This window comes from Aedes aegypti, chromosome 2 (genome assembly GCF_002204515.2).
Source record: "Aedes aegypti strain LVP_AGWG chromosome 2, AaegL5.0 Primary Assembly, whole genome shotgun sequence".
NCBI lineage: Eukaryota > Metazoa > Arthropoda > Insecta > Diptera > Culicidae > Aedes > Aedes aegypti.
The window spans coordinates 445,319,011-445,341,589 of record NC_035108.1 but is presented as its reverse complement, the minus strand read 5'-3'; the positions used below and the strand labels follow the sequence as shown (position 1 = coordinate 445,341,589).

At 38.3% G+C, this 22,579-nt stretch overlaps 1 protein-coding gene across 9 annotated transcripts in view; it reads left to right on the top strand.

Moving 5' to 3' along the window:
- LOC5565862 (transient receptor potential-gamma protein) overlaps positions 1-22,579 on the top strand; it is a 535,758-nt gene that overhangs the window by 366,845 nt on the left and 146,334 nt on the right. For all 9 annotated transcript variants that reach the window (XM_021847945.1, XM_021847940.1, XM_021847939.1 and 6 more), the window contains 3 exons: positions 17,147-17,277; positions 17,726-17,963; positions 18,077-18,219. In XM_021847945.1, the coding sequence (XP_021703637.1) occupies positions 17,147-17,277; positions 17,726-17,963; positions 18,077-18,219 (512 nt within the window). The remainder of the gene's footprint in view (positions 1-17,146; positions 17,278-17,725; positions 17,964-18,076; positions 18,220-22,579) is intronic.

Here is a 22,579-nt window from a genome sequence, read left to right as displayed (position 1 = left end):
TTTCCGAGCTCCTGTGGCCACTTCTAGAAACTAGATATGCGGGCCAGTGAACTGACAAAAACTCATTTGAATCCGTCAAGAATTCTCTGAGCGGTGGGGGTTTCAGTATTTTTGCTTTCACTCAGGCCTATACGGGTTAAGGCATCTTTGGAGTCTGCACAATTTTGCATCAGGCAAAAAAAAACCTTTGGAAGGTCTCTAAGGTATCTATTTTAAACAAAATGATCTGTTTAAAAAATATACCTGAGAGACCTTCGATTAAAAATAGAGACTTTTTAGAGACTTGCACTTGGCAGTACATATGTTTAAGAAATCCATTACTCACGCTTTACTAGGCATAAGAATATCATGAAACACATTATCGTGTCTTCTATCCTCCACAAAAAAAAAATGTGCAACGTTGGTCAAGTTTGTATGTAAATTTAACAGATGTAAGTTTAATTTATTTTGTCAAGCCTTCTGTTGATCTTGATTTTTTTGTCAAATCGTGGGTAGGACAATCCTTTGACTGTCCTACCCAGGTGTTTTTGTGCGTAGTACATGTCCTACCTGTCCTACCCACTTCCCGCGCCACTGATTGCAAGGTTGCTTCTTCTCGTAAAGTCAAGCAAACACTCCACGCTAAGCCAGCTCCACACAGCGCATGTGTTAAAACTACACAGAATGAGGCAACCAATGCAGAACTGGCTGACTGAGTGAAAATTCTGTGTAGGTCGCACTCATTATGTGAGTTGCCGACATGTTGGCCTTCGGCTGTGCGAGGATCGATGGAAGCGGAACTGTCAATGATTTCGCGGCAGCAAACAGTTGGCCGTTTGTGAGATGGGGAGTTTTCTTAGATGTTTTCTAGCATAAAAATCGGAAGATGGTCGCAAATGCGAAAGTTTTTTCCCCATTTGCTTCCGCTTCGGCTATACAAATGAAAAAATAACTGAAAAACAAAAATGGAAGCGAATTCCACATTCCAAGCGTTCCTCCTCTGTGCGCATTTCACTCACTCAATTTTATTTACCACCGTTTGCACAAAACTGTGTACAGCCCCTTTGCACAGAATCTGTGCTGCACGAAAAGAGGCAAGTTTTGTGCGCTCGGCAGGCCCATGACAACCATATATCGATACACAGAGTTCTTCGTAGCCAGGATGTCCCGGGCGATAAGTAAATATCGCCCACTGTCAGTTGTAAGAACTGTGAAAATAAAGACCATTGTTTGTTTGTTATGGTTTGATTATCAAATTTTGATATTGTTAAATCAGCTAATAATGTGCCAAAAAGTTGAAGCACATTCAACATTTCGATGACTTTGGAAGGAGAGCAAACATTTAAAGGCATCCTGCAAGCCTCCAAGCAAGCAATCAGTGATTTGATTGCGACTTTTGCTCCATTATGGATCATAAACATTAAACAAAACTTCGCATTCTGATTGCACTCTCGATTCAAATTACTCGAAAATGAGTAAACACATGGAGATGTTGACTACGCTAAAAGTCGTCCCGTGCCATGGGCCTGGCGCTCGGCACTCATTTTTGAGCGGAGCAAGTTTAGCGTGATTGTTTCGAGCCCGCATGAAGATGATCGAAATGAATATTTTCCTGCTCTTCGCGAAGAGCAGGCAGCGTACCGTTCACATTACCGAGCGATGGAAAATCACCCGAAGAACATCGATCCGAAAATGAAACACGAACGAATGAAGAGCCCGAACGGTTGTTTGTGTTTATTCGCAGATTCTGTTTTGATGCCTACGAAAATTCATCGTGTCTCGCGTTTCCGATCATTGATCAGCAACATTAATTATTATGTTCAAGTTAGTCAAGTAATCGATTTTGCGCAATGAGTTTGTTATGTTGAAATCGATGAGCTTTGCTATCGATTTCCATGTGCAAAACTACTAAATTGTTTGTGATCAACCCATAGCGAACTAAACTTCGGTTGAACCTTGTGTCGAACAAGAGTCATCATCATTCTTCCAAAGAGAAGAAGCAAATTTTGCAGCTGAATGTATTGTATGAAAATTTGTGAATTCGATTTTTCTTTTATTAGTAAAGTTGCCCGATGTTTTAATTTTTTAAAAGTGTGAATATCTTTTACTTCTCCATGTGTCTGATAAAAGAGCCAACAGTTTAGCCTAAGAGTTAATCTAAAAAAAACTTACGTGCAACAAAAGTGGTCATAAAATGATAAACAATTGGTAGGGTGATGTGCTAGTATCCATCGTATTAAGCATTGGTCAGTGAGAACTGCAATTTTCCCAGTATTGCAGTGAATTATGCTGATACAAACCGATGCCAATTCTTTCTCAAAACGGCTTTAGCATTGTACAATAACATTTTGATAAATCTTGATCTCTTTTTGGAAATAATGCAAAGAAAATGCATCTTACCGTATTCTCAGTCCGTCGTATCGTTTTCAACTCCGTCGCAATCAGTTTCCAGATTCGTCTCACAACTTACGGCTCACTGTGTGTATTGAATGGTTAAAACACAACATATCAACGCTATAATAAAATGTTTTACTAGAATATATAGATCTACGGGCATCTCCCTCCATTCCTTCAGCATGATCGAATATACTAATTTCCTTTAAAATTAATTGTTCGTCATCATAATTCAGCCCAAACATATGAACACAATACTTTTTGACCGTACAATTATGGCATTTGCTCACAGTACAGCGAAAGCAACACAATCAAAGGAACCGTTTTTTTTACGTCGAGCGTCGCGCACACATTGATGCGCACAAGCTTTTTTTCTCAGTACGACGGATTGAACTTTGTTTACATTCTCAATTATACGCGGCGGATGAGGAAATTTCGTAAAATTTTGTGATTTATTGAAGTTTTACGGCGTAAGATTGGAATGAAATCCTTCAGTGAAGAAGTACGAAGGTTTTCCATAGTGAAAATAAGTGCCCGGCGAAGTAAGTCACCCACGGGGGCGGGAAGAAACTTGTGGGAAGAAAGTGGTGTGGCTCAGTCGATCGCTAAACATTTCTCTCAAATCGTGTTCGGTGAGAAAGTGCAAAGTGGATAATTGAACTGAAGTTATTTACCGAAATACAGTAGTTTTATTGCATTTTTGGTGTGCAAGTGTACAAACCATAACAGCTTTCACAAAATTTCACTTGGATAATGAATCTATGTTGCAGGTAAGTTTGAATATTCGCAGTAGTGGAACATTTAAAGTTTGATACGACGAATAGTAGCGCTTACGACGAAGTAGAACAAAACCCTATTGATATCAATCAGAGAGGATGCAAACCAGTTCTTTTCTTTTCCACTCGTTGCTTTTGGTCCTTCTGCAGAAGCGATACCAAGGGTGGAGGGCGGCTGTCAAATGGGAGTAAAATTGAAAAGCCGCCAACCTAAGTCCAGAACCAGTTTTAAGGCTTAACGCGGAATAGTAAAAATATTATTCACAAGATTTCAGGTAATAAATGCGCCCTGAAGGATATTGTTTGCAAGCAATTATTTGCTACGTGCTACTACACTGCGCTGTTGGCAATTTAATCAGACAATTCTGCTGAATTTACAAAATAGATGTTTTCGACAAAATTGATTACGCCTCTACCATTGTTTGGTCGTAATTTTGTATGGTTGTTTACATTTTAGAACCAGCTACACGTTGGGGTAGCAATAAAGAGCCGCCAATTCCACCCTTGAGCGATACCCCGTTTTTATAGCGAAATTATGGAGAACCTATCAGGGGTAATTAAAAAAATTCTTTACATTTTTTGCGTCTATACTGTTTGTTTTCGTTCCTCACAAATTTAAGATTTTTTATTTATCCAAAATATATTCAACATAATGGGGCCTTCCTTAGCCGAGTGGTTAGAGTCCGCGGCTACAAAGCAAAGCCATGCTGAAGGTGTCTGGGTTCGATTCCCGGTCGGTCCAGGATCTTTTCGTAATGGAAATTTCCTTGACTTCCCTGGGCATAGAGTATAATCGTACCTGCCACACGATATACGAATGCGAAAATGGCAACTTTGGCATAGAAAGCTCTCAGTTAATAACTGTGGAAGTGCTCATAAGAACACTAAGCTGAGAAGCAGGCTCTGTCCCAGTGGGGACGTTAATGCCAAGAAGAAGAAGAAGAAGATATTCAACATAATAATCTTTAAGGCCTTACATAAAAAATGTCCACAATTTTTATAGCCATATAAGACTATTAACCCCCAAAATTACTTTTTCCATAAGAATACGTTTTTTTTTCAAAATCATGGAAATTCATTTGTATGTTCAGATTCCTTTTTCAGCAAAAAAATTTCCGTAGTTTATGAACGGTCCCAAACCACTTTTGCTCTCCCGTAACAAAATTATACATTGGAAATTACTTGAAACTAAGAATCAGTTTTAAAAATACTAAGCACTAGTAGTTTGAACGCTGTTTCATAAACTGTGACTGGTGTGTATATTTCCCACAATTTATTGATCAAGTATTTTACTCAAAAATCTTATCCAAATGCGTATAAATACGCATTTATCTTTCAAAGCTGTGTTTATTGAATCTGTAAAAGTTGTCTGGGGCTTAATATCTCACAAAAAAATCTTTAAAACAAACTTTTAAACGTCGTTTCAAGCTAAGCGTCAATAGCCACACGGCTTACAAATTTGGCAAAAAATACAGCCCAAATACCACGATCAAGAGCTTTTTAACTGAGATAGAAAGGCTTGAAATGGCTGAACACTAAGTGTTGCTTATCAGTAAAAATGATTCTGTGATGTTTTGTGATAAGTTTAATAATAATTTTGTCTTCTTAAATCAGCTGATTCAGAAATTGTGGGTGATTCAACTGCGTGGGGTTACTGTATCATCACTATCAAAGAAATCAATAACAACCTGCTTATCTGTTTATCTTACTAATTCTATGCCCACTTTGAGCTATTTTGGTGCAATGCCCTGTTCATTCACAAGTTTTTTCACTTGTCTTACCATGTAAATTGGTGCCTCAAACTCCTAGACATTTTTTTTTGTTGATCGACCACGAATAGAACCGATAATATTTTCAACTGGTCATTTCTGTCAACACCAGGTGAGTTGAATTATTCTTTCAACCGATTGAAGATTTCCTCGAACGCCTCCACCTTGACGACGTCCATTGCATCCATGCCAAGTGTGTATATCATGACGTACAGCTTTGGTGATCTGCACTGACTTTTTAATTCGATAGTCCAGGCTCCTCATGTTTCTCGGCGAGATTGAAGATAAATTAAACGTTCCAATAATACTGTTGAATTTTTCCACGTTGTAGGGGCCTAGTAATTCATCCGCTGATGGGACGGATGGCAAAGATGAACAGAAGGGGACTGTTTCTGAAATATAAAATAATGTCGAATTAATATATTGATATGGGTTCTATGTAAACAACCTTTGTCGTTTAATGTGCTGCAAAGTTTATTTTAAAGTTTTTCTTACCTAGCATTTCATTGGAGAAATGAAAAGAGTTTTATTGACATCAAGCTTATATAGTTATCTGCATATCTGGCGTTTAAAGCAGGTACGTTTAGTAAGTTATTTTTTTCCCTGAACTTTTTTTAGAAGAGAATTTAATGGGGTATGGATAAGGTTGTTACTTTTCAATGTTTGCAATACTGTTGTGATATCTTTCAAACCATAAAAATCCGTCGTATTGTCTGAAGGGGTGCTGCCAATCCCTTTGTCGAGTTGGCGTGAAATCCGTCTAAAGTAGCTGGATTGGGCCACGCTGAAGTGCACCCGACGGGGATGCTTAAAATCACCCCTACAGACCACGGCTGAGACTGGACGTGGTACAGGGATGACGATCGCTGGGAGTCTTGGTCACTTGTCGCGGTTCCCAAGCCTGTTTTGCGTTAAGACTTTCACAGAAATCGGCGGATAAACGAATCCGTTGTTGTATATATTGAATCGATTTTTCCAACATGCTTGCAGTCTCCATACAAAATTCTTCGTTTCTCTTATATGGCTTTATCAGTACTTTCCGAAACCATTAAAAATTAACTTCTGCGAAAGTTATATGAAATTTGTTGATAATAATTGTTATAAAAATGAAATTTAAATTATGTGGCAAACTAAGCGACTAAATTACCATACAAGCTAGTAAACTTACATGCAAGTTGGCTGAAATAGACAGATTTTGCATTTTTAACAGTCAATATCTCAAAAGCTGATGTGCTTTAATATTTTTGAGAATTTCGATGGATTCAGCAACCCTTTATTTAGTAAATAGCGGTATTTTGGCTCTTGAGACAAAAACGTGTTCCGCAGCGATTCTTTCAAAATATCGCATACCCTCAGTTGAGCTGAGCAAACTTGGGCGTAACGAATGCCAAAGCTCATCAGAGGATCCTGGCAAGAGTCCTGCTGGATGGGTAGTTGAAGCTCTCTTGGTCGTATCGGGGATGGGCAGAATGTTTTTCATTTCGCACAGAACTCGTGTTTTCTGGAGGTGATGAAATAATTTACGAGAAATTTATTTAAATCTTCTCCTGGTGAGTCATTTTTCGGATACGGAGACGAGTGGTTGTGGAACAGGAAAAATCGGAATCTGCTTCGAGGGGAACTGGAGTGGACTGGTGTAACTCGGCTATTTGCAACCAGGCGGAAAATAACGATGATAAATTGCGGTTGAAGTCTGTGGGTTTAGAAGAGCTGTGAGAACACGACAATCAACAAGATAGCTGTGCCTGGGCGGTGGCCACAAATCCGAGAAGATGGGAGGTAAACGCTGTGATTTATGGTTGTCTCCGTGCTGCTTAACCAACGCCGGATGATCCCGGTGCTTATCTCGCCTTTCAGAGCCAGAAATGTGAAATCCGTCCGATGGTGGCCACTTCATGTAAGGTATATCAGTTAAATATGACACTAGCGTTGCACAGTGGGAAAAATGGACTCCAAAATATGGCATAATGACGAAGAGGATGCACTGCATCAATATTCTATGAATTAAGCTTAACAAAGTCATGAAATCTAAATAAAGTGCGTCGCAAAAATTGACTGCAGATAACCTGGGTCATTTTACAACTTCATGAAATATAGGTCATAAAGGGAATCTACAAGCAAAATTTATTACATTTTTAAAAATTTATAATTTACTATATACCCAGAAATATTTGAAGAAATAAACTGCGATTTTTGGTGAATACTTCACAAGTTCTTAGTCATCCAAGAACTTTCGGTGTTTATACAATATCTAACAGCATAACAACTTTCAGTTTGAGGAGTACACGTCCTGTAAAATCATAATACCAAAGATGAATTACTTACAAGCAGACTTCAAAACCAAACTCCCTCGTTTCAATTTACGAATCCCCGATCTAGTTCGTAAATTGAAGATACAGTGTACTGTGCTGTGTTATGCGCTATATTCTAGTTGTGTGAATTTGTTTTAGGTTTTCTACCCTCAATTAAATCTGGTTGGCAATGGTTCGTAAATCAAGCATTATTGTAGAATTCCCAGGAACCATTAGGTTCAACTTTTCATGCGAGAACGTTCTGTAATCTGTGAGTAAGACCGCTCAAAAGTTTGTTCTTGTTCGGCGTCTACACTTACAAACAGAATCCATCATCCAGTCCCCTCGGGAGCACCGGAGCTTGAAACAGTTTGCATGCTACCCCAAGAATGTGAAATATTTTCCGAAATCGTGCTTTCAAAGTTTTCGGTTTCCTTCCCCGTTTTCCTCCTCACCCTCCGAAAACACACACATTCATCAACCACGAGCTGCTGAAGAATCTGGTCGACAAAAGCTGATGATAGAGAAACAAAAACCACGATGGTGATTCCACTTACTCCCCCATCTTTCGACCCAGTTCCGATGGTTGTGGCGAAACCAGCTCCAAGAGCCGGAAAGTTGAGATCGTGTGAAAAACGGAAGCTGTAAAAGCTCTCCACATCCAGCTCATAGCCATAGACAGTCAGTTTTTTTTCACGTTCGGAAACCCACTTTACAAGTGCCATCGAGGAAATTCCACGAAGGAATGTAAGCTTTTAAGTGTCCATAAAAATGTAGCCTCCGGTATCGTCTTCGACCGTGGAGCATGAGCCACAATCAGGAGGAGGGCATCCGGTGTCGGTATGCATAGTAGAGCTTCTTGCTGCCGAAAAGATGGCAAGCATAATGTGGTGTCACAACCGGATCGTTAAAAATTGATTCAAGTCAACTGAACAGATTTGTTCCTGGAAGTGAGCTTAGGTTTAGTTTATGGCGGCAATTTTTATTGGCAGACTGTTTTTTAAACATTGTATGTATTTTATGATATGCATTTAACTAAAAGAGGATGGGTACTGACAAAGTCGTGATTCTGTCGTGGCTTCTGGACTTTTTAAGGTGCTTCTGCTCAGTACACTGCCGTTATACGCATAATTGTCCCATGTTCCGAAATATGCAATCGAGAAAAACGCGTTTAAAGATTTTAACACATTTAGGCCTCGTATTGACCAGGTGTGTGGTAAATTAAATTAAAATCTTTACAGTAGTATAAAGAATAGCGTGTTCATTAGAGTCAAGAGTTTGTGTTATAGGAAAAATGTAAATTTAGCTACGAAATTCATAGTGGGCCTGTTATGCCTAGAAATACGGGTTTTTTGGTGAATTTCTACGCATAACAGTCCCACAGATAGTAGTGATCAATTATGTTCTAAGCATACTGCTGTAGATGACCGTTCCTATGTATATATTGTACCGAATGTAGAGGACGTATATCCTCAAGACTATGTTAAGGCACCTAATGAAGGCTCAAGTGACATGTGCCAAACGGAGCCACGTGTAGGGAAGTGAAGAAATACGATTTTATAGTTTGGGATGGAAAGCAAAGTTTTCTGTTTTTGTGATAATGGGAAATTGTATGAGTTAGTGAAAGAAAGAGTGGATGAGTAAGTTAGATAGTTTATATGATGTAATAAATTCCTATATCGACACTTCCAGCTGCAAGCTTGACAGAAACTCATCGGCGAATTCAAGGTTATTTAGCGGAGTAAATATTCATCTCAAAATTCAAGACACAAATATTCATCCGATTTTACATTTCTTTGGACTTGGTTTACAAAATCATCGCAAATTGAGTTTAAGAACCACCAACATATTTGCCACTTGCACCGAAGAACCAGTTATCCAGAATAACCAGGTCATCCAAAACCTCTTGAACAATTCTTCTTTTGACTTGATTTGCAAATTCCTGAAGTTGGGGAACTAAGTTTCAGAACCTAAAATTTAGTGGCCATTTCTCCCAGGAAACCAGGAATTCGGAACAATCCGACATGTGGTCAAGTCATTCAAATACATCTGAACCACCTTTAGTGAAAATTGATATGTCGCAAGCCAGGTTTCAGATTCGCCAATGATGGCCACTTCCACCAGTGAACCGGTATTCGGAACAACCCAGCATGTGGCAAAGTCATCCAAATGATGGTCGAACCATTTTTATTTACACTTGGTTTGCTAAATCATGAAGTTGATTTGTCACAAGCCATGGACTCGAAATTAAAGTGGTTACTGATTCTTCAAGTGGGATTACTTCAGTGCTCCCCGCGATGAATTCAAAATTACGGTAAATTTCTAATCTAAAACCACGGTTCCAAAAACTAGAAGAATTTTGTGATTGACTTTGAAAATTCAACTAAAATTAATTGAAAAACGGATGGGAAATAATATTTTGATATTGAAAATTTCAATCAAAATCGACGTTGGGCTCGCATGAATGATGAATGCATCCCAATAATACAAACACATAAAACAGGTTGTGTTCCACATGGGATGTAAAGCCAACGTAAGAAGATATTCAAAACGATTTTCCCAAATTCCAGCTAAATAATTATTTATATTTTGTTCGAGATCAGCGCAGCGAATTGTATAGTGTGACAGTTATGCGTATAAATACAGTAGTGGGACATTTATGCGTGGAAATTCATCAATGGGACAAATTGACTTGGCTTGCTTTTCATTGAGTTTCCGAACAAAGTTAATTTTTGTAAGTGTTTTCTAAAACTATACGTAAAAATAAACCGTTTGATGAAAAAAAGTCAAAATGCACAAAAAGTAACATGGGACAATTATGCGTATAACGACAGTACAGTACACAGCGCTACATAGTATCAATATTTTCTTGAATACTCGGATTTATTTGCGATTGAAAAGTTACATGCTTTTTAGCATAATATCAAAAGCTCATAAAGTTGCATTGCCGTTCCAAAGAACATGCTTTTCACTCCGTGTTTGACGTTTAAACTTTCTGAAACGACAAGATTTACTGCAAATAGCAACATAGTCTAGTTTATCCGGATGTGTTCAGTAACTTTTCAAACAAACTCTTGCAACGTCGTGCCGATCTTAATGTTATGTTTCGAATAAATTTCATATGAGCCATCCGCAACTTGCATTCAATTTATGTTCCCATGCCCACAACTAAAGAAAATTCATCTTAAGCGCGAAAGTTGCACTAAACTAACTACGTGTATGACAGCTAGGAGATTGTATGTTTTAATCGAATCTATGACATTTGGTCGAATGACATTTAGTCGAAAGACGTTTGGTCGAATGATGTTTAGTCGAAAGTACATTTGGTCGAATGGACATTTCGTCGACTGGACATTTGGTCGAAAAGAATTTAATTATTTCAAGAAGCATATGACATTTGGTCGAATACGGATGTTTCACATTATTGTACAGAGGAATATAAACATTTCAGATTTTTGTACAGAAAAAGAGGGAAGCATATATGATAGGTATTAATACTGAAGATTAGATACGCTAGAACAATATGATAGGGTACAAGAAATATGGAATGGTGTACTGGGCTTTAGGACATTTCGTCGAATGACATTTGGTCGAATGACGTTTGATCGAATGACATTTGGTCGAAAGTACATTTGGTCGAAAGGACATTTGGTCGAATGTACATTTGGTCGAATTGCTTTAGTACATTTATTTTGCTCGAATGATGTTTAGTAGAACGTAAATTTGGTTGAAAGCTTATTTTCAAATGGTTTATTTAAAGATCATTTGGTAAACGTATTCTTTTGAATAATCTGAATCATCAACTGTTGTTGAATAAAAAACAAGACATTTTATGTACTCTTATTTTTAAATTTCATACATCTTTTTTGTAATTTAAAGTTATGCCAAAATCTAGGATTTCAATGATTATTCAATTGACCTTATTAGAAGTAGTTTTTTTGAACATTGACTGAAATATTTAGCTCTGGTGAATTCATTATTTTTTCAAAATATCATCATTCTTTGAACAACTGCTCAACAAATTATCTTGCTACACAACGATGTGAACATAATGTTTTTATTATTTATTATTCTTCTGAAATGTTACCGTTTTTCCTTCGTAATGAACTGCTGATCTTCATCCGATGGAAGCATGCGGAGTGACTACAGTGGGGGACCGAAATCCATACAGGCTCAAAATCCGTACGCTTCATACAAATAGTAGGTGTTTTGTATGAAATGGACGGATTTAGATTCATTTCTTAGGTGTACGGATTTCGGTCCCACACACTCGGGATCTTTCTTTGCATTTCGGGTCTTACAGCTACGGACGTGGGTAAGATTTTTGAATGCGGAAATCAGAATTAAAACGGCAGGAAAAATTTGTTTTAAGTGAATGTTAGGTTTCAGTAACTTTACTTATGGCCAATTGAATCATTGTGACTCCTATGTATGTAAGGGAAGACGAGTTGACTGAGGACTCAAAAGTTGGCTTCCTTCCATTTATGATCAGCTTATCTCAGGTTGATCAATATGTTGAGAGAGCGTCCATCAAATTGAATAACAATATTTTGCTAATCGCATAATAGATTGTTGGTAAAAAGGCCGATACTTTTTCAATTATTCTATCACTCTTCTATTAGCGACAAAATGCTACTCTCGACAATAGTCAGACTGAACGTAAAACTTTGTTCCATACTATTCAGATTCGATCCCTTCCACGAAATGTCGGTTCGACCAAATATAATATGCATTTTGTTGAAACTAAACTTTTTCGACCAAATGTACTTTCGACCAAACGTCATTCGACTAAATGTCATTCGAACAAATGTCTTTCGACCAAATGTCATAGATTCGGTGTACTGATATCTTTTGAACAAATTGCAAGCCGTTAATATGGGATGAGCGACATTTTGGGATCAAAGTTGATCACACAGACTGCCGCACAAGATCGATTGACCCCTTGTGACTCGTCTCACCTTAAACTATACTCGCTTATTTGATTATTTTCAATTGAATTAATCATCAACTTATTATCAATCGTATCTATCGACTCAGTCATCAAAGCCACATGTTTACCCAAGGAATGTAATTTAGCTGGAAGTCTCAATATACTGATTTACCATAATTAAGAAAACATAACCTACAAGTAAAACTTTTCATGTTCTTCGTCAAAATCGTTTCCTGAAGCTTTTCAATCAAAGAGGGAAAAGAGGCCAGTTTCCCTACGTATAAAATTAAAGTATAGTAGATAATTTAGGGTAGCCAAATTGTTGTATGCCTGACCATATCAGGTTGCCAAGTGGTGGTACGCTGTAAAACTTGGTACTTAATAAAGTTTCCAAGAACTCACACTGAAAGTTGTAATTAGATAAAGATCAGCAGTTATACATAAAGAATGGTTATATTTTGAAAGAATAATAAATTTACAATGTTGAATATTTCAACGCCTCAGCAACGAACATATAAAAATATTATTTCCGAAAAAAGATATTTTAAAAGAATAATAAATTCAACAGATTATTGTGTTTCCAACGTTAAGCTATAAGTAAGTACAGTGACCTTTGAACTGCTACAAAATTTGGTAAAATAAAAAAATCTTGTAGAGTAAAACATATATGTGATATACTCGCTGTTGAGTTCTGAGGTAAAGTATATTTGCCAAAAGTGAATTTAAGATCATCCATTGTGCAAAAATCAAGTTCGGTTCTACATCTACTAACCCGACTAAGGGTACATAACAAAATTATATCAGCATATGTTATTATGTTATAAGTTTTTTTCGAACATAGGTTGTTACAAACTTGATGCAGGATCTTGTTAAAATAACTAAAATTATAACAAAAAGTGTATGAATAGTAACATAAACATAACAAAATGTGTTTTAATTCTATCAAAAACATATCAAACCAAGTTATGATGTTTGATACAAAGTATCAAAATTATAATACTGTTCGATATACGATAATATTCTATATTATTGCAATGCATAACTATCTATTTATTTTGTTATAAAGTTGTTAATAATGAACAAAAAAATATCTTATAGGGAAATATAACACATTATGTTATATTTCTGTTTTATTATGTTCTATGGATAACGGAGCCTAACAAAATTATATCATAACATGATATGCATATCATATTCTGATAAAATTTTATTATATTTTTGTTACAAGCCTCTAGTCGGGAAGCCTCGCGATTGTTTGACCAAATACTATTAACTAATCTTTCGACAGAATGTTCTAAAACCATTCGACCAAACGTCCATTCGACCAAATGTCCCTTCGACCAACTGTTCTTTCGACCTAATGTCTTAAAGCCGTTTTAATCAAGTTGCAATATGGTTGAGTTGCACCTTATTTATCATCTACACGGCGTACTTGAAACCGATAATAACACAAAAAAAATGTTTATGGATTTGACACCTACCATTCGTAAGATATAGTATTCAAGCATCTTCTCCGTTACAAATTAGATGCTTGGATATCATATGTTTTGAATGCTTAATGCAAAACTGATGGTTACTTGACTGGTTCATAAATTAACAATGATGCATCGTTAATATTATGCATTGGGAACATTTAGAGGCATGTGAAATATCCTTTCCAAAATAGCTCAAAACCTTCAAATCACGATAACTTTCGATTCGTTAGAATATATTCAAATTTATGGATAAGATGCTTGAATACTATATCTTTCGAATGGTAGGTGCCGAGCTTTTGGACATTTATTTTTGCGTTATTAACGGTTTCTGACACACCATGTCTAATAACGAACACTTGGTCTAGCCACAGTTTGTTTGTTTAAATGGTGTTTCTTATGTGTTGCGTAAAAGTTTTTTTGCGAAAACTCTAGGTTATTTCAGGCGCGGCCTTATTTTTCCAGTAGTGAACTTGTATTCCGAAGGGTGCAGTAAAGTTGTAAGCAACAAGCTTTAATTACGCAATGCGCTAGCTTCTATATGCCAATGCATTGGCGAAGTAAATGTTCGAAGAGCTGGTGGAGTAGTTAGTAGAGGAGAAGATCACTGAAACTCAAATAAATGAACTAGTTAAAAAGAAAAAAAAAGATTACTGATCTTGATGTCGGAAGTTCAATTCTACATTTTTGTTTATTTTTTTTTAAGTGTTTTGCAACAAATCAACAATTTTGAGATAACTTAAATATGTTACAAACAGACTCCACCTCTTACGCTTTTTGTGTTGCTATTCAGTGTAATTTTAAGTCATATTGTCAACAATTGACTATTCTGATTTTTTTTAAGTTTTCTTGGAAAACTATTAATGATCCAAATAATAATGATCATTTACCTATTTTGATTGAATTCCAAAATACTAGATGTGACATATTTACACCAGAGACTTTTGTATTTAATGTATGTAAAAATGTAGACTGGACTAAATTTGCAGATTTGATTTCAATTTCAATTATAAAGAGTGATATTTCTCCTTCTGCAATTGAAAAATCTAATCTTTTTTTCAAAATTGTTGTTTGAATGCTTACATAAATCTCAGAAAAAGAAGGTTCTTACAGGAAACTTAAAGAAAAATTGGCCTTCTTTTTGGTGGGATGATGAATGTTTAAATGCATGGAAAAATTATTTTGTAGGTCGTCCTGTATTTTGCCTAGCTTCTCTACTGGAAAAGGATTGGCTCAAAGCTTTGGACGCTTCGATGCTTACTGACTTTAAAATGGCTTGCTCAACTTTCACCACCTAATTAAATTTCAATCTTGTCACTCCCTTGCGATGCCTCTCCACCTATTCATTTCCATCATTTGCTTTTATTGACTCCCTTTAAGGGCCTTAAAAGGGCCATGTTGTGGTGTTGATGATATTTTTTTTTTTATTTTTATTATAGATGTTTTCAGCTTTCGCTAGAGGCTGGTTGACGATAAATCATCAGCAGTCACAGCAGAACCACTTTGAAGCTTTCTTATATAAGTGGTTACCTAACCGCTTATTATTCGAATTAAGGAAAACTATTCAAAACAACTCTTTATTCGTAATATTGGCCCTAACGAGAATGTTACTACCGCGTAAGAATACCATCCTGTTGATACTTACAAATTTCATTTGCAAGTATCTCCTCCTCCTGCGTTGGCGTGCCTTCTTCTTGATCGTAGAAAGATTTCTACGATCGAAGCTCATGCGTTTCTCCGTGGCGACACCTCCTGGCTTCGTCATCTCTAGCGCTTCAAATGAAAATGATGGCAAACAGATGATGTCTGTATCTTTCATACCCCCAGAGTATAGACTTGGCTCCTCCCCTTCTACAGTTTATCATACACATTATTAAAGAAGATAATGTTTGCTGCTATGGAGAAAAATAATTTGCATGTTTTGATATTAGGCTAAATTTTATCTTGGCTTTGGCATTGACGACGCATCCGTTGTGATTGGAAAACATACAAACGCAGCGATGACTTCAGGATTTATAAGGGATGGTTCAAATATAACGTAATGCAACAGGGGGAGGAAAAAATAAACTTATTAAGATTTAAAGCACACCTTTCTTAACTTGTACTTGTAAGCGTACGCATTTGTGACATCCGTTTGTTTCAGTCGCGCTAGATTGTACCGAGGCGGGCGTCGGTACCGTACATCGTTGATGACGGATAGTTTTGGGCGCAGTTTCACCATCACCGGGTAGTGGTCGGAGTCATTGTTAGCACCACGATTGGTTCTGACGTCGGTTATGTCGGAGAAGTGCCGTCTATCGATTCCGTCTGCTGAGGTGATCTCCAGGTGTACCGATACGGGAGGCTGTGCTTGAAATAGGTGCTACGAATGGCCATATTCTTGGAGGCGACAAAGTCTATCAGTCGTAGCCCGTTCTCGTTCGTCAACCGGTGGGCGCTGAACTTTCCAATCGTCGGTCTGAACTCCTCCTCCTGGTCAACCTAAGCTTTCAAATCTCCTATGAAGTTTTTGGCGTTGTGGTTTGGGCAGCGGTCGTACTCGCGTTCGAGCTGCGCGTAAAATGCGTCCTTGTCATCATCAGTGCTTCCGGAGTGTGGGCTATGCACGTCGATTATGCTGAAGTTAAAGAATCGGCCTTTGATTCTTAACTTGCACATTCGTTCATTGATCGGCCACCACCCGATCACGCGCCTTTGCATATCACCCATCACTATGAAAGCTGTTCCCAGCTCGCGTGTGTTGCCGCAGCTCTGGTAGATGGTATGATTACCTCTAAACGTTCGCACCAATGCTCCTGTCCAGCACACCTCCTGCAGCGCTACGATGTCGAAACCGCGGGTCTTCAGTACATCGGAGAGTATGCGAGTACTTCCGATGAAGTTGAGAGATTTGCAGTTCCACGTACCGAGTTTCCAATCGCTAGTCCATTTCCGTCGCTGTGGTCTTTGCCGATTGTTCCGGTCCGTATTCTCTCGTTGACGTTCCTGTGCTGATGTGTTTTTACGGTTGGCTTGCAGGGCCTGACATCAGCGTACGACCAAAGTTCCCACCGGGTGTTGATTACCCGATCTTCCCCAAGGTTACTCGTACCCCGGCCAGTACCACGATAGGAGTTGCTGGGCAAGAGGCTAAGGACCCACAAATGGGTGTATTTTATTGCTGCAGGTACGCGAGGTACATATGGTACGCCATGCCCAGCCATTTACCGTGAGCCATTTAGCCCAGAAATCCCGCCGGCAGAATTTGTCGAAAATTGTCATTTTGTGATTGATTAAAAGGTAATTCTAATTCTTGTCAGAGTAAAGCATTGTCCCCACTCGAATGAATGACCAATATACACCGCTACTTCGAATACTAGCCAAGCCATGTCAATCTCGAGCATGATCGTCGATATTTTCCTTCATTTCGAGCGTGTCAATATCATCGTCATCTTCATTACAGATCTGTTACCTCTATCCTTGCTCATGTGGTCGAACATGCTTGAAATGTGTTTTTTTCATTCCACATTGTACAAATTCATCTCTTCCCTTGCAGAGACACAGCATCCACGGCATGATGGAGGAGGAAAACGTGGTCCGACCGCACCAGGAGATTGCGGCCCTATCCCTGGACGAGAAGAAATATCTCCTGGCGGTCGAACGAGGAGATGTCGCCAGCACCCGAAGGTATGCTTTTCGGTTTTTTATCTCTCTATTTTTGGCACTTCCTTCCGGGTGTGGGATGTGCTTCCTGGTGGCAGCCAGTTTGATGCACCCATAAACATTGAAAATGCTTTATGGAAAATTGAAACTGATTAACGGAAAAAAGCAGTTATTCACCATGACGTTTCCAAAAATTAAGAATTTATTGCCTCAAAAATTTCAGTGATACCGATAATACAACTAATTTTCTGACTTCAAGTAAAAGTGTAAACTGAAGCTATTCACGGATATTTTAAGTTTATTCATAATGGATAATAGTCGCATTTATCATGGGGCAATTTTTGATTTACTAGGAAGCATTTTAATTTTCCCCTAATCGCAAAACTCTTTTGCCATTCCTGTCGATTCGGACTTTGCATGACTTCTACACGTTTTTCTACATGGTTGCATCGTCTTTCTATTTGTGCCACAGGATACTGGAGAAGGCCGAGGCGGAGGGGCACATCAACATCAACTGTGTGGACCCGCTGGGCAGATCCGCCCTTCTGATGGCCATCGACAACGAGAATCTCGAGATGGTGGAACTGCTCATCAATCACAAGATGGACACGAAGGACGCCCTTCTGCACGCCATCTCCGAGGAGTTCGTCGAGGCGGTCGAGGTGCTGCTGGACCACGAGGATAGCTGCCACAAAAACGGAGATCCGCATGTAAGTGTCCAGTTCTTGTGGGGGAGAGGGGCGGGAGACAACCGAAATTGGATTACATTTTGGTTCTTTTTACCGTTGTGGTTGATGGTTTCTTTTTTTTTCTACCTCCACAGAGCTGGGAAGCGCTTCCACCGGATACGGCAACTTTCACACCGGATATTACACCTCTGATTTTGGCGGCCCATCGGGACAACTACGAAATCATCAAAATCTTGCTGGACCGCGGAGCCACACTGCCGATGCCGCACGATGTGAGGTAAAGTTGATTTTGAATTTTGAAGTTAATCGAGAAATATTCGGGTTCATGTTGGAACCAATATCGAAAATTCAGCGTTATGAAAACCTTAATTTAGCGAATTTTGGAATACTTGCGAGAAATAATAAATTATAAGGTATTTTTGTAAAATTTTTATGTGAAGTATCAAAAAGCGTAAATAACAAAATGAATCCCAAGAAATGCGTGGAATTTGATCACTTAAAAAGTATTCACGATTCTAAATTGTTATTTAAGAATAGAGAGCTAACGATATTCCATCCTTCAGATCAATGCTAAACGTGATTGAGTAAGATGAAAATCAACGTTAGAAAATTAACAGTTGTCACACAAATCGGAACCTTACAAATGCGCATTTTTTCGCATCAATCCCAATCCCAATCCCAATCCCAATCCCAATCCCAATCCCAATCCCAATCCCAATCCATCCAATCCCAATCCCAATCCAATCCCAATCCCAATCCCAATCCCAATCCAATCCAATCCCAATCCCATCCCAATCCCAATCCCAATCCAATCCCAATCCCAATCCCAATCCAATCCCAATCCCAATCCCAATCCCAATCCCAATCCCAATCCCAATCCCAATCCCAATCCCAATCCCAATTCCCAATCCCAATCCCAATTCCCAATCCCAATCCCAATCCCAATCCCAATCCCAATCCCAATCCCAATCCCAATCCCAATCCCATCCCAATCCCATCCCAATCCCAATCCCAATCCCATCCCAATCCCAATCCCAATCCCAATCCCAATCCCAATCCCAATCCAATCCCAATCCCAATCCCAATCCCAATCCCAATCCCAATCCCAATCCCAATCCCAATCCCAATCCCAATCCCAATCCCAATCCCAATCCCAATCCCAATCCCAATCCCAATCCCAATCCCAATCCCAATCCCAATCCCAATCCCAATCCCAATCCCAATCCCAATCCCAATCCCAATCCCAATCCCAATCCCAATCCCAATCCCAATCCCAATCCCAATCCCAATCCCAATCCCAATCCCAATCCCAATCCCAATCCCAATCCCAATCCCAATCCCAATCCCAATCCCAATCCCAATCCCAATCCCAATCCCAATCCCAATCCCAATCCCAATCCCAATCCCAATCCCAATCCCAATCCCAATCCCAATCCCAATCCCAATCCCAATCCCAATCCCAATCCCAATCCCAATCCCAATCCCAATCCCAATCCCAATCCCAATCCAATCCCAATCCCAATCTCAAATCTGAATCCCAATCTCAAATCTGAATCCCAATCTCAAATCTGAATCCCAATCTCAAATCTGAATCCCAATCTCAAATCTGAATCCCAATCTCAAATCTGAATCCCAATCTCAAATCTGAATCCCAATCTCAAATCTGAATCCCAATCTCAAATCTGAATCCCAATCTCAAATCTGAATCCCAATCTCAAATCTGAATCCCAATCTCAAATCTGAATCCCAATCTCAAATCTGAATCCCAATCTCAAATCTGAATCCCAATCTCAAATCTGAATCCCAATCTCAAATCTGAATCCCAATCTCAAATCTGAATCCCAATCTCAAATCTGAATCGCAATCTCAAATCTGAATCGCAATCTCAAATCTGAATCCCAATCTTAAATCTGAATCCCAATCTTAAATCTGAATCCCAATCTCAAATCTGAATCCCAATCTCAATCTGGATTGCAAGCCAAATTTAAATTAAATGAGTTTAGATTGAAATCAAAACTTTAGTCAAGTTTCGAAGCCAAATCCAATCCTTAAGCCTCGGCTAAACCTAGAGCGATGTTTAACACCAGATCCTGTTCCACAAAAATTCCAAATTAAGATTCAAATCAAAGAATCAAATCTAAATTAAAGACAGTTCCAGAACCAAATCCATATCCACAGTCAATTTCAAATCCAGAGTCTAATCTAAAGTAAAATTCTAATCTAATTTAGAAGTCAAAACCATGATCAAATTTAAGACTTAGTGGATTAACCAAAACTAGATTCAAATCAAAAATCAAGATCCAAATCCAAAGCTTAATCCAAACCCATATACATAATTGAATCGAAAGCCTAATCTATCTAAATCCAAAACCGAATCCAGTTCCAGAATTTAAATCAAATCAACAATCAACCACAAATTTAAATTAAATACAAATCCAGATCTAAATCCGAAGTCAAACCTAAACCCAATGCCAAATCCAAACTCAAATCTGAAGACAAATCTCAAAACAAACCCAAATCCTTGGCCAAATCCAAACTAATTAATTTGTAATATATATAATTAAATAGAAACCCATAGCCAAAACCAAATTCCAGATTCCAGATCAATCCAAATCCAACTCATAACATAATTCTGAGAAATCGAAGACTAAAATTACACATAACTTCCTAAATGTTCGTCAATTTGATTGAAATGATACCACCTCCAACAATTTGTCTTCGCTCCATGTGCAAGCACGACAATGGCGCGCGCAAATACATTCCGCAAACAACCGGAAACAATCGTCGTCTCTACTTTGTTTCGACGTTAGAGCCAAAACCATCGCCACGTGTCGCCAGAATTTTTTTTTCTCCAGTTGATGAGAGCACTGCTTGTCAACAAAACTGCTGACAGAGGACTGTTTCCAGCTGGGAATTGCGGAAAATTTGTTTGCTCATTAGTGACAATGTTAGCGCGCGGCACCTTTCGTCGAAATTGAAACCGAAGGACATTTCGACACTGTTTGTGCTCTTGTTTTGTTCAGACTTTGGCACCATTGTCGACGGGAAAACATACCCGCCATAACTAGTGAAGGGAGCGATCCCTGTTAGCTTCGTTTCTCATTTCGTAACAAAACTTGGAGATGCTCTCTGATTCGTTTTAACTTTATAGCGAAAATTTAAGACTACCAGCGTGGAACTCTTGAACTTGGGTCAACTGAGGAAATTAAATCACCCTTCCCAGCAGTGTCCTTGAAGAACGTTGCGGCCTTTCTGCCGACTGTTGTTTCTTGAAATCCGATCCTCTATTGCAGGGTTTCCCAACGGGTGGTCCACGGACCCTTATAGGGCCGTGACGACTTTCCATGGAGTCCACGAAGTAATAATATATAAGGATCGACTCTCATGATTTATGAAACAAATTCAAATTCAATACAAATGCAGATTTCTATCCAAAGAAAAAAAATCGAATCTTTATCAAAAGTCTGAATCCAAAACCAAATGCAAAGTCCAAGGCATAGTCGAATCCAAAGCCTAATCTAAGCCCAGCGCCATATCCAAAGCTAAATAAAAAACCAGTCAACTCGAAATTACTCGATATTGAGGCGACCATCAAGTTAGGGAGGTTATAAATTTCAGAACACAAAACCAGAGCAACTGCGATCCAAGGGATTATCGAGTCAGCCATGAAAATCAACTTTTACTATGGTTCTCTAACTCGATATCGAGACATCGAATATCGAGTAAGCGAGAGTTAACTGTATATTCAAAACCTCATCCAACAACTAATTAATATCCAAATCCAAAGCCATATCCAAAACCAAATTCAAAACTTTATCCAAAGTCAACACCAAAACCTCCAGATTCATAACTAAATCTAAATTAAAATTTAAATCCGAATTCAAATTATTTACCCCACTCCAACATAAAATCCAAATCAAAAGCCACATCAGAAGCCAAATTCAAAATCAAATCTAAATCTACATCCAAAACCATATCCCCAGCCTGACACAAAGCCAAATCAAAAGCCAGTTCCAAAGCTAAATCTATAGCGAAATTCAAAGTCAAATTAAAAACACAAATCCAATGAAAAGTGTAGATTTGTCCGCTACCGATTCGTTTTTCGTCATGCCAAATTTCGAAGGGTTGCCTCACTGAAGAAATTCTTCCAAAAATATCTCCAAGAAATCTGCCAAATACTTTTCAAATAAACCCAACAGAAATTCCTCTACAAATTTCACGAAATTCCTACAGGGATTCATCCAGTAATTTCTCTAAAAGTAATAATTCTTCTCGAATGATTCCAAGGCTTACATCAGTCAGTTTTCAAAGGATTACAGCATTAGTTCTACAGGGCATTTGTTCCTTCAGTAATTACTCTACGAATTATTCAAGGGTTGCCTCAAGGAATTGCCCTGGAAATTTCTACTGAAAATCCTTCAAAAACTTCTTCAACAGTTCATTTAAGATCTTAATTAAATATTTATTCGAGTAATTATTCAGGAATTTCTCCAGAAGTTTCCCCACGGATTCCACTAAGACCAAGAAATTCAAGGATTTTTCCGATGCTTCCAAAGAATTCTTCCAGCGATCATCTGCATTGATTCACTAATAACCCTAGGAATTTTTCAGGGTATTTTGTGAAGAATTCCTTTAAA